This window comes from Chinchilla lanigera, unplaced genomic scaffold (genome assembly GCF_000276665.1).
Source record: "Chinchilla lanigera isolate Chin_1 unplaced genomic scaffold, ChiLan1.0 scaffold00109, whole genome shotgun sequence".
Taxonomy (NCBI): domain Eukaryota; kingdom Metazoa; phylum Chordata; class Mammalia; order Rodentia; family Chinchillidae; genus Chinchilla; species Chinchilla lanigera.
The window spans coordinates 6,080,527-6,091,789 of NW_004955510.1; the positions used below are offsets into that span (position 1 = coordinate 6,080,527).

General features: G+C 37.7%; 1 protein-coding gene across 5 annotated transcripts in view; it reads left to right on the forward strand.

Annotated features, from left to right (window-relative positions):
* Fam35a (family with sequence similarity 35, member A) overlaps window positions 1–11,263 on the forward strand; it is a 93,269-nt gene that overhangs the window by 59,050 nt on the left and 22,956 nt on the right. For all 5 annotated transcript variants that reach the window (XR_001231666.1, XM_005407912.2, XM_005407911.2 and 2 more), the window contains one exon: window positions 371–478. Coding sequence is in view for 4 of the 5 variants with exons in the window: in XM_005407912.2 (XP_005407969.1) it covers window positions 371–478 (108 nt within the window). In the remaining variant the exon portion in view is untranslated. The remainder of the gene's footprint in view (window positions 1–370; window positions 479–11,263) is intronic.

The following is an 11,263-nucleotide window of genomic DNA, read 5'->3' on the forward strand; positions in this document are numbered from 1 at the left end:
GAAAAATTATCACACTCTTTAAAGATTGCCTTATATTCAGATGATTGCCTTATATTCAGATATATCTATGGCAGAAGGAACCAATGCATGCTGAGTATTACTACTTTTCTAAGCATTACTGCTTGGGAATTACTACTTTGCTTCGTGATCTTAAAAGACTTACTTTTAGTTTATCTGAAATGTTCATTAGAACACTTGCCTTACATAAGTAGACACCATTAAAACTACCTCAGTAGAGCAGTGAGCTTCCCTGTTGTCATTTCAATATGGCATGTGGGGGTTACGTATAATATTTTGCTAAGTGATTGCTAAATTAACCATAGTGAGAAGGAATTTATGGCATGATCAGAACTTTTTTTTCCCTCTCTAGATGTCACTGTTCATGAGGATCAATGGGCTGGAGAGACAGTACTTCAATCAACATTTACCAGTCAGTTATTAAATCTTGGGAGTTATTCTTCTGTCCTGCCTGAAGAATGTAAGACATGTTTTGAATATAGCAATTTCTTAGTATTTAAAGGACAGATGGTCCTTGATTTATGTTTCAACTTAAAATTTTTGACTTTGTGATTACACAAAAGCAACACACACATACTTTGTTTCGTTCATTTTTTTGAAACATCTCTGTATGTAACTTATGCTGGGCTTCCACTCACTATGTAGCCCAGGCTGGCCTGGAACTTGTGATTTAGATGATTTTCCTGACTCAGGTGATTTTCCTGACTCAGTCTCCTGAGTACTGGAGACATACATGGGACAGATATGGGCCACCATACCTGGTTATACTTTGGATCTTGAATTTTGATCTTGTGATCAGAAGTTAGCACAGGTCCAAACCAGTTACCTGATCACCAGGGGAAGCAACTGAGACTCTCAAGGGCATCCTGTTGCTAAGCTGAGATATGTGATGTGTCAAGTATATCAAATACTACTGAGTGTACACTTTGCTTTTAGCGTGAGATTATTGAGTGATAACTCCAAGTTGAACATCATCTGTATATAAACATACTAGGAAAGATGAGCGTAAAATAATTCTTTTTTAGCCATATATTATGTTTTTATTGTGTTTGGGTGCCTGGACAATTTATTCCTGTGAGTGATGACCTCTGCTATTCCTGGCCATCTGTCACATTGCATTTCATCATAAACTGCCAGCTCTGTGATCTGATTAATGGCTTTGAAGTTTTGGTTGATTGGTGTCATGAGCCCTAAGCTCATAACCTTGACTGTTTGAGACTGTCTTTCTCTCATACTTCTTTTGTGATCTGCCCAAAGTCCTGAAGCTTGACCATCTCCCTAGATATTTTCCCTCTTACTGGGATGTTCTCTTATTTGCAGATTTTCTTCTCCATCCTGATTGTTTCATCAGTTGGGGGCAAATCAAAAGCCTTTCTACCTGTGGGTCCTGCCTTTTGGTTATCTCCATGGCACAGATCTTAGAGTTTATCTCATTTCTTTTTTTATAATTAATTAAGTTTATTGGTAAATTTTAGATATACATAATGATCACATTCACAATAGGGAATTTGTACCTGTACATGATATATCTTGATTCTTTTTTTCCCTCATTCCCCTCCTCTCCCTTCAACCTCTCTTCCTCTCCTTATTTACAAAGCTTTCTTACAATTTTTGCTTTCTTGTTTTTTTCTTTTCCCTTCTCCCCTCTCTCTTCCCTTGTCCCTCCACATTTGAGCATTTTCTTTCTATTTCACAGTATCTGCTATTCATTTTGGTCCTTATTTACACTTTTGGTTTCCCACACCACAGAAATAATGTGGGATTTAAACATGTGTGTCTGATTTATTTCACTGAAGAAGAGTATGGTCTCAAGGAGCATCCATTTACCTAGAAATATCTCAACTTTACCCTCTTTTATGGCAGAGTACTACTCCATTGTATAAAAAAATCACATCTTCTTTATCCATTCATTGGTCAATGAGCATTGGGGCTTTTTCCAAGATTTAGCTATTACTGACTGTGTGGCTATAAACATGAGTGCACATATATTGCTGTGGTATGATGCTTGTAATTCTTTTGGGAAGATACCAAGAAGGGAACTACCTGGGTCAAATGGAACCTCTAGTTTTAGTTTTTTGAGGAATCTCCACATGGATTTCCACAGTGAGTACACCAATCTACACTTCCACCAACAGTGGCAAAGGGTTCCTTTTCTCCCACAGCCCCAGCAGCATTTGTTATTAGTTGATTTGTTATTGGTTGATTATTGTTCATGGTTGATAATAGCCATTCTTTCTGGAGTGATGTGGAATCTCAGTGTTGTTTTAATTTGCTTCTTTTGAATGACCAATGATGTTGAACATTTTTTTCATATATTTATTTGCTGTTGCTACTTTCCATCTGAGAAATATGTATTCATTTCAGATGCTCATTTTTAGACTGGGCTTTAAATTTGGGATGCTCTGATTTTTTAAAAAATTCTTTATAAATTCTAGAGAGTAGTCCTTTGTCTGAAAAACAGCTGGTTAAAATTTTTTTTCACTCTGTGGATTGTCTCTTCACTCTGTTGGTGATTTCTTTTGCTGTGCAAAAGCTTCTTAATAAGATGAGATTTCAGTTGTTACTGCTTTGTAACATTTCCTGTGTAATCCGAGTTTTGTTCCTAAAGTTTTTGCCTACCTGTGTCTTCAGGAGTTTTACCTATTCTTTTTTCCAGCAGGATTAATATTTTTGTTTTAATATTTAGATCTTTGCTCCGTTTTGATTTTGGTTTAGTGCATGGTTAGAGACATGGGTCCAGTTTTAATCTTCAGCATCTGGAAAGCCAGTTTTTCTAGCACCATTTATTAAAGAGGCTATCTTTCTTCCAGTAAAGATACCGTTTGTCGAAGTTTGGCCCCTTTGTCAATGATAAGGTGGTTGAGTGTGTTTTAGAGTTGTTACTGTGTCTTATAATCTGTTCCATTGATCATCTGAGTTTTTTGCCAGGACCATGCTGTTTTTATCATAGTTGCTTTGTTGTATAATTTCAAGTCAGGGATTGTGATGCCCCCTGCCTTGTTTTGGTTGCCTGTTTTGCTGTTGTGGGTCTTTTCTGGTTCCAAATGAATTTTAGGATTGTTTTCTCTAATTCTGTGAGGTATGCTATTGGTATTTTGATTGGGATTGCATTAAATCTATATAACGGTTATGGAAGTATGGCCATTTTTACTATGTTGACTCTTCCAACCCAAGAGCAAGGGATATCTTTCCATTTTTCCAGTATCCTCTTTGATCTCCATTTTCAGAGTAGTGAAGTTTTTTTTTTTTTTTTTTAGTAAAGTTTTCAATGTAAAGATCTTTTACTTCCTTTGCTAGATTGTTTCCTAGGTATTTCATCTTTTTGGATCCTATTGTGAAAGGTGTGTTTTCCCGAATTTCTCTCTCAGTGAGTTTATTTGTGTACAAGAATGCTATTAATTCTTGAGTGTTGACTTTGTGTGCAGCTACACTACTGAATTTAGTTGTTAAATCTAGAAATCTTTTGGTGGAGTTTTGGGGGTCTTCTATGTAGAGTATCACATCATCTGCAAATAATGATAATTTAACTTCTTCCTTTCGTATTTTTATGCATTTTCTTTCTCTTGTCTAATTGCTTTGGCTAATGTTTCCAGACCTGAGTTGAATAGGAGTGGTGGTAGTGGACATCCTTGTTTTGTTCCTAATTTTAGAGTGAAAACTTTCAGTTTTTGCCCATTTAGTATGATGTTGGCTGTTGATTTGTCATAGATGGCTTTTATTAGATTGAGATAAAGATCATCTATTCTAATTTTCTGTAGGGTTTTTATCATGAATAGGTGTTGAGACTTTGTCAAATGCTTTTTCTGCATATATTGAGATGATTTTGTGATTTTTGTCTTGGCTTTGTTGATATGGTGTATTACATTTATTGATTTTCATACGTTAAAACCATAGGATGAATCCTCCTTCGTCATGGTGAGTAATCTTCCTGATGATTTGCTTCTTGTTTCTATTTGCCAGTATCTTCTCAAGGATTTTTGTGTCTATGTTCATTAGGGAGATTGGCTGATAGTTCTCTTTTTTGGTTGGATCCTTCTCTAGTTTTGGTATCAGCATAATGCTTGCTTTGAGGAATGAATTTGGGAATATTGCTTCCCTTTCAATTTCATTGATTTTGAGGAGTAGTAGCATAGGGTCTTCTCTAAATTTCTTATAGAATTCAGCAATGAATCCATTAGGACTTGGACTTTTGTTGGTAGGTTTTTAATTATGTCTTCAGTTTCATTGACTGATTTTGAGTTATTTAGAATTTTTATATCTTCTTGACTCAGGTTTGGTAATTCATATGTATCTGGGGACCTATCCATTTCTTCTGTGTTTTCCATCTTACTTGAGTACAGATTCTTAGAGTAGGTGTTGATGATCTTCTGGGTTTCTGCAGGATCTGTTGTAGTTTTTCCCTTTTCATTCCTAATTGCATGGATTTGAGTGTTTTCTTTCCTTATTTTTTTTTTTTATAAGGTTGGTTGGAGTTTTTCAATTTTATTTACTCTTTCAAAAAACCAATTCTTCAATTCATTTATTCTTTGTATTGTTTTCTTACTCTTAGTTGCATTAGTTTCTGATCTGATCTTTATAATTTCATCCCTTGTACAAACTTTGGGCTTGACTTGTTCTTCTTGTAGAAGTTTGAGGTTCAACATTAGGTTATTTATTTGCACTTGTTCTGTTATCCTGATGTGAATATTCACCACTATAAATTTTCCTCATAAGATTGCTTTAATTGCATCCCATAAGCTCTGGTATATTGTGTCAGTATTACTGTGTAATTGTAGAAACTGTCTCATTTCTTCTTGAATTTCATCTGTGACCTATTGGTTGTTCAGGAAGATATTTCCATGTGTTTATGTAGTTTTTGTTGTTTTTATTGCCATTGATGTCCATTTTCATCACACTATGGTCAGATAATATGTATGGGATAATTTCAAATTTTTTGCATTTACTTAAGCATGTTCTTTGAGGTAGTATTTTGGAAAATGTCCCATGCTCAGCTGAGAAGAATATGTATTCTGATGTTGTGGGTGGAACACTATGTAGACATCTCCTGAAGTCCATTTGTTCACAGGTTTGGTTCCATTCTGATATTTCTTTGTTGACTTTTTGTCTAGTTGATTTGTCTATTTGTGATGGTGGGGTCTTCAGGACCCCCATTATAATTGTTATTGCTTATTTGAGTTTTCATGTCCATTAATATTTGTTTTATAAAGTTGGGTATGCTGGCATTTGGTGCATAAATATTTATGATTGTTATCTCTTCCTCTTGGAGTTTTCACTTAACAACCATGTAGTGACCTTTGTATCTCTTGATTATTTTTGGCTTGAAGTTCACTTTGTCTGCAAATACAATACCTACCCCTGATTTTCTCTAGGTTCCTGTCCCAGGAACTATTGCTTTCTACCTGTTAACTTTCAGTCTATGAGTTTCTTTTCAAGTTAAATGTGTTTCTTGTATGCAGCATATTGTTGGATCCTGCTTATTGATCTATTCTGCCAGTCTGTTTCTTTTTATTGGTGAGTTGAGACCATTCACATTGATGGTTAGAACTGATATGTATTGACTTATTATTTTCATACTATTTTCCTGTTGTTTCCCTGTCTTTCCCTCTGTTTAACTGCTTGCCTAGCCTGGTGGATTCTTTTGTATTGGTGTTCTTGGAATTGTAGTCTTTGTTATCTCTTTTGAAAATGTCCTTCAGAAAATTTTGGAGTGTTAGTTTGCTGGTCATGAATTTCCTCAGTTGTTTTTTGTCATGGAAGTATCTTATTTCTCCATTGATTTTTTTTTTTTTTTTGGTGGTATTTTGTTTTTGTTTTTTCAAGGCAGGGTCTCACTATGCATTCCAGGCTGCCTATACATAGTCCAGACTGGCCTTGAACTCATAACAGTCCTCCTAAGTGGAGGTCACAGGCATGCACCATCCCAACCAGCTCTCCACTGATTTTGACAGATGGTTTGCTGGCTACATCAGTCTGGGTTAGAGCTTGTTTTATTTCAGGATCTGAAATACTTCACTCCCAGTTCACCTCGACTTACAGGTTTGTGTTGAGAAGTCTGCTGTGATTTTGATAGGTTTTCCTTCAGAGGTAATTTGTTTCTTTTTTCTAACAGCTTTTAATATTTTGTTTTGTGCTGAATTTCTGGAATCTTGATTATTATATGCCTTTGTGTAGATTTATTTTGGTCGTGGCTGATTGGCATTCTATATGCCTCATTTAACTTGGGAAGTTTTCTGCCATTATTTTTGTGAATAGATTTTTTACGTCTTTTGCACTGTTTCCTGCTTTTTCATTGACTTTGATCAATCATGTGTTGTTTTTCTTTGCATCATCTTACAGATGTTGGATTGATTTTTTTGTGGTCCCTTGCTATTTTGAAGAAATCTTTCTTTTCACAATTGCTAGCCACAGTCTTGTCTGCTAGATCTGATACTCTGGCCATACCTTGGTTCATTTGACTCAGTGTACTACCAATGAAAGTTTTAACATACTGGAAATCTGTTTCATGGATTCCATTTCTTTTCTATGTTGGGCATTTATGGTTTCCATCATTTTCCTAAGCTCCTCTATATTTTTATCTGTGTCTATTCTAGATTCACCGAGAGAGTCCTTCATTATGATTGTCATCTCTTTTTTTTTTTTACCTGACATATTATTTCTGATCTGATTTTCTGTATAGCCTCATTCATCTGTTTTTTTTTTTTTTTTTTAACCTCTGCTTCACCATTTCAGAAAATTCAGGTGGGTAGCTTGTGATTTCCTGTATCTTATTGTTCCCTGGACTTGTCCTGGGTTGGCTGGAGGTCATTTTGCTTCTGAGTTTTGCCACTTGCTGTTTTTTAAATTGTAGTTTGTTTTCTGTGTTGATATTTATAAATTGCTTGTTGTAGGTAGCATTATCATTAGTATTGAGGGGAAATGTCTGTTCCTCAGAGATGTATTCAGGGTGTAGCTGGCTTTTGGCCTTTGTGTCTGTCCTAAGATCCTACTTTCCCAATTTATTATAGATGAGAAGTTGCTATCTGTTTGGCTCAGCACCCAGCTCTTTGGTACTGTACTATGTGATGATTATGACCCCAGACAATCACAGTGTTGTCATAAAAGGGAGAAGAACTGATTACAACAGGTAGGACACCCTGGCTAAAGTAGTACAATTAGTAATATCAATAACATCAAGCACAGCCTAGAAACTGACAAACTGTGGTAACTATTAATTTGGTAGCTTTAACCTTGGGAACAAGATCTAGAGTTATACAACAAAATGCAAGATATACCAGGAACTTGTATGAGGTGGGTTTCCCCTTAGTAGATTTTTAAAAAAAAATCAAGAAAGATAAAGGAAAAGAGAAAAAAAGACAAAATAAAACAAACAATAAAAGCAAAAATCTAATGAGCTCCTCATAAAAAAACCAGGCAGAAAAAGCAAATTAAAACAAGGCAAGCAAGCGAACAAGCAACAATAAAATTCCAGTTCTGTGATAGTGTCCAAGTCAGAGCCCAAATAGTGCTGGGTAATCCTGCCAAGTCTGCAGTAGGATTAGTGCTGGATGCAGACCTGATCTTGGCCTCCAGATGTAGGGGTGGGGTTGGAGTCTTCAACCAGCAATTTTCCAGAGGTGTCTTGGCCACCTGCCCATGTCTCCTTGCCCTGCTTGTCTCTGTGTAGCTTTCCTAGTTGCTGTGGCACCCTCAGACAGAGACAGCCCAAGACTGTTCCCAGTCCCATGGACAGTTGGGCTTTTTCAGCCTTGCACAGCCTCTTCTATTCCACTCTGCTGGTGCAACTCTTCCCGCTCTCATGCTGCTGGGAAGAGAGTAGGGGGGGTGCTGACTGATGTTCCGCATCATGGCCCAAGACTGCTTAAACCCAGCATCTCTCTCTCTATCTCTCTCTCCCTCCTTCCCTCCCCCGACTGGAGGCAGGGCAGGAGGGGTTGCTCTGTTCCTTTCTTTTTTTTTTTTTTTTTCTGGTACCAGGGATCGAGCTCACGACCTTACGCTTGCCAGGCAGGCACTGTGCCACTGAGCTAAATCCCCAGCCCCTGCTCTGTTCCTTTCACTAGTCCCTAACCTTGTCACTAGAGGTTCCTCTTGCCTGCTGTGGTGCATGACAGAACCAAAAAAAAGAAAGAAAAAGAAAAAAAAGCCTGATGGACCCCCTCAGGAAGGGAGCAGCTTTCTGGTCACTTAACACCTGTGTGTGCTGGCAAAATTTGCTGCCAGGCTGCAGTGTCCTCTGGAGGAAAGCAAAAATGGCAGTGGCCTTTATATTCCAGATCTACCCTTTGTGACTTGAGTTTGCCAGGCTGTTGCAGTCCATCAGTTTTTTGGTAAGAAAGGTGGTTTCTGTTCCACACATAGGCAGTAGTCTCACAGGCAGCCTTGTTGGCTGCTTTTACCTTTTTATAAAGTCCTATGTCTATGTTTTGTTTGATCTACAAGTCATTTATTTCAGATTGATTTTGACATCAAGATGTATGTCTCTCCCATTCTTCTAGTTACCTGCTGTTTTAAGTTGATTTTCTGAGCTACTCCAACGTGGCTCCTCCTCTATTCAGCCATGTTGAATCCTCCCAGTGAAATGATTCTTAAATTTTTTATACAGCCATTTTCATTCTAGACTGAACATGGAGTTTAAAAATCGTACATTATGCCAGGCATGGTGGTGCATGCCTGTAATCCCAGCACTTGTGAGGCTGAAACAGGAGGATTGTTGTGAGTTCGAGACCAGCCTGGGCTACAAAGTAAGCTCAAGGCCAGCCTGAACTGCATACAAGACCTTGTCTCAAAAAGACCAAAAAGAAAAAAATTATACATTATAAATTACATTTATTTAAAACAGTATTGTAGTTCATAGTTCATTTTCCTACTGTTTTAAGGGATTCAATATAGTGGTGCTTCTTAATCTTCTAGCAAGTGATAGACCTCTTTGAGAAGATAACGAGTGTCCTGAGCTCATAGGCAGCTGCTGCCATGCCTGCTACTGCTACTAACCTTAAACTGGAGTTGTCTTCCAGTGCAGTTAGGAGGATTCTCAGTGCTAAAGGAGAATGCAGACTGTCTGCATTTACAGATGCTCTGATAACATACCTGGAAGACTGCAGAGTAGAAGAGATAAAACGAACTCAAACAATAAAAGAACTAAGTAATACTGAGGGTAAAAAATTAATGTTAAAAAACAAGTAACAATAAAGGACATGATGGTAGGAAATAACTGACTTACAGTAGTAATCAAAAAGATATTTCAGAATAAATTGAACAAGAAATGTGTAAAACCCAGATGAGGAAACAGACATTCCAGAAAGCAATGACAGCTTAAGTAAATAGATAATGAGTAAGGGCTTGGGTTCTTGGACAGAATGGTTCACCACTGTGGTGTCAACTCTGCTAAGTTATAGAGCTTCAAAGCAGTTTCAATAAAGATACCAGCAAGCTCTATTATACCAGATGAAAGTTGATACTAAAGTGCATATAGAAAAACAAACATAAAAACAGCTATGATAACACACACACACACGGAGAAATCCATGAGGGCCATCAGCATTGCCTGACATTGAAATACTCGAAAGCCTTTGTGGTTTAAACTTTGAGGGGGTGATGTATGAATAGACAAGTAGAACTAGTGCATTAAAATGGGAGATCTGGGTCAGGCATGCTGGCACACGTCTGTAATCCCAGCACTTGGGAGGCTGAGGCAGGAGGATCACTGTGAGTTACAGGCCAGCCTGGGCTACATGATGAATTCAAGGCCAACCTAGGCTATAGAGCATGACCCTGTCTCAAAAAGCCAAAAAAAAAAAAAAAAAAAAAAGAATAAGGGATCCAATGAGACTCACATATGTGTAACAATTGAATGTATGACAAATTTCCAGGATATACAGTTATATGAAAACACCCTCCCCAATATGTGTAGCATGCTGTCGTCTTTCTTAAAAAAAGAAGGAAGGAATAAGACAATACCTGTGACTTTGTCTGTGGAAAGAAAATGTGGGAAGTGAAACCAAAATCTAAAGAGACTGCTGACCCTAAGAAGTGGATGGGAAAGGGGTGAAAAGAAGAGGGGAGTGGTAAAAGAGTAGCAGGGATGATGAAAGAGCCACCCTGCTCTGAGTTTTTGGGTAGTTCTCACTGAACCATACCCGCCAAATTCCCAAGGAATTTAACCAAGTGGGATGTAGGAGAAGGGAACCCCAAATAGAATACAAACACTCACAATGAACCTAGCAATCTTTCACTACTGAGAAAGGGTGGAGAAGAAACGAACAAACATAAGTATCTACAGAAGACCTCACACTGACTGGATTCTGTGAGGCTAAAGACAAAGGACTGTGCATAAATGCTGCAATACAGTCAGTGGATGTCTCAAAAAAGAAAGATGTAGCAACTTTTATGTATACTGTGTACCAGTATTAAACAACTAAGTAAAAATAGGAATTGGACAGAGAAATGATAGAAAATGAAAGGGGAAAGGTCAAAATGAATCTTTTGGGTTGGAACCAGAGGTATTATTATAAACTCAGGGTTTCTAATCTGTAGATAAATAGATACAGAAAACAGTGGGTGTAAGTGGACAGGTTCTGTCTGCTTAGAGGGCACAAAGCAGCAATGCCCCACTAACAGTGAGCACATTCAATATCTAGAACATGGTCTGTAAACATTATTCTAAAAAAGGAAACTAGAGGTGGCTGACTGCAGAGCCAGGCCAGGGAAATTCAAGGTGAGCCTGGAACTCTGGAATCAAATAAGTTTGCTGAAAGAGCACAGGTGCCAACCTGAATGAGCACCTGCTCCCTAAGTTGGAACATAAAAAAGCAAGGAAATAAATAACAACATTGGATTATAGTTCATGGAATAAAACAAATGTGTATGTGTCCATACTGATATTAATATATATTTAACTAGTAAATGTGAGAGAAAAGAGAAATAAAGAATTATCCTTAGTTAGACACCACAGTAATATTACAAATAAGGATCCACTGATTGATAGATATTGAAATGAGCAGGTGGGAATTTGGGAAGGGACATCATTGCGTAGTCTCTCTTTTTTTGCGGGGGGTTCTTTTTTGAGACAGGGTCTTGCTATGCAGTTCAGGCTGGCCTTGAGCTCACTTTGTAGCCCAGGCTGATCTCAAACTTGCAACGATCCTCCTGCCTCAGCCTCCCGACTGCTGGGATTACAGGTGTGCGCCACCACGACCGATTGCATAGTCTGAAAATACCTCCTCAGCAAGGTTCTAGCTTTTTTTAT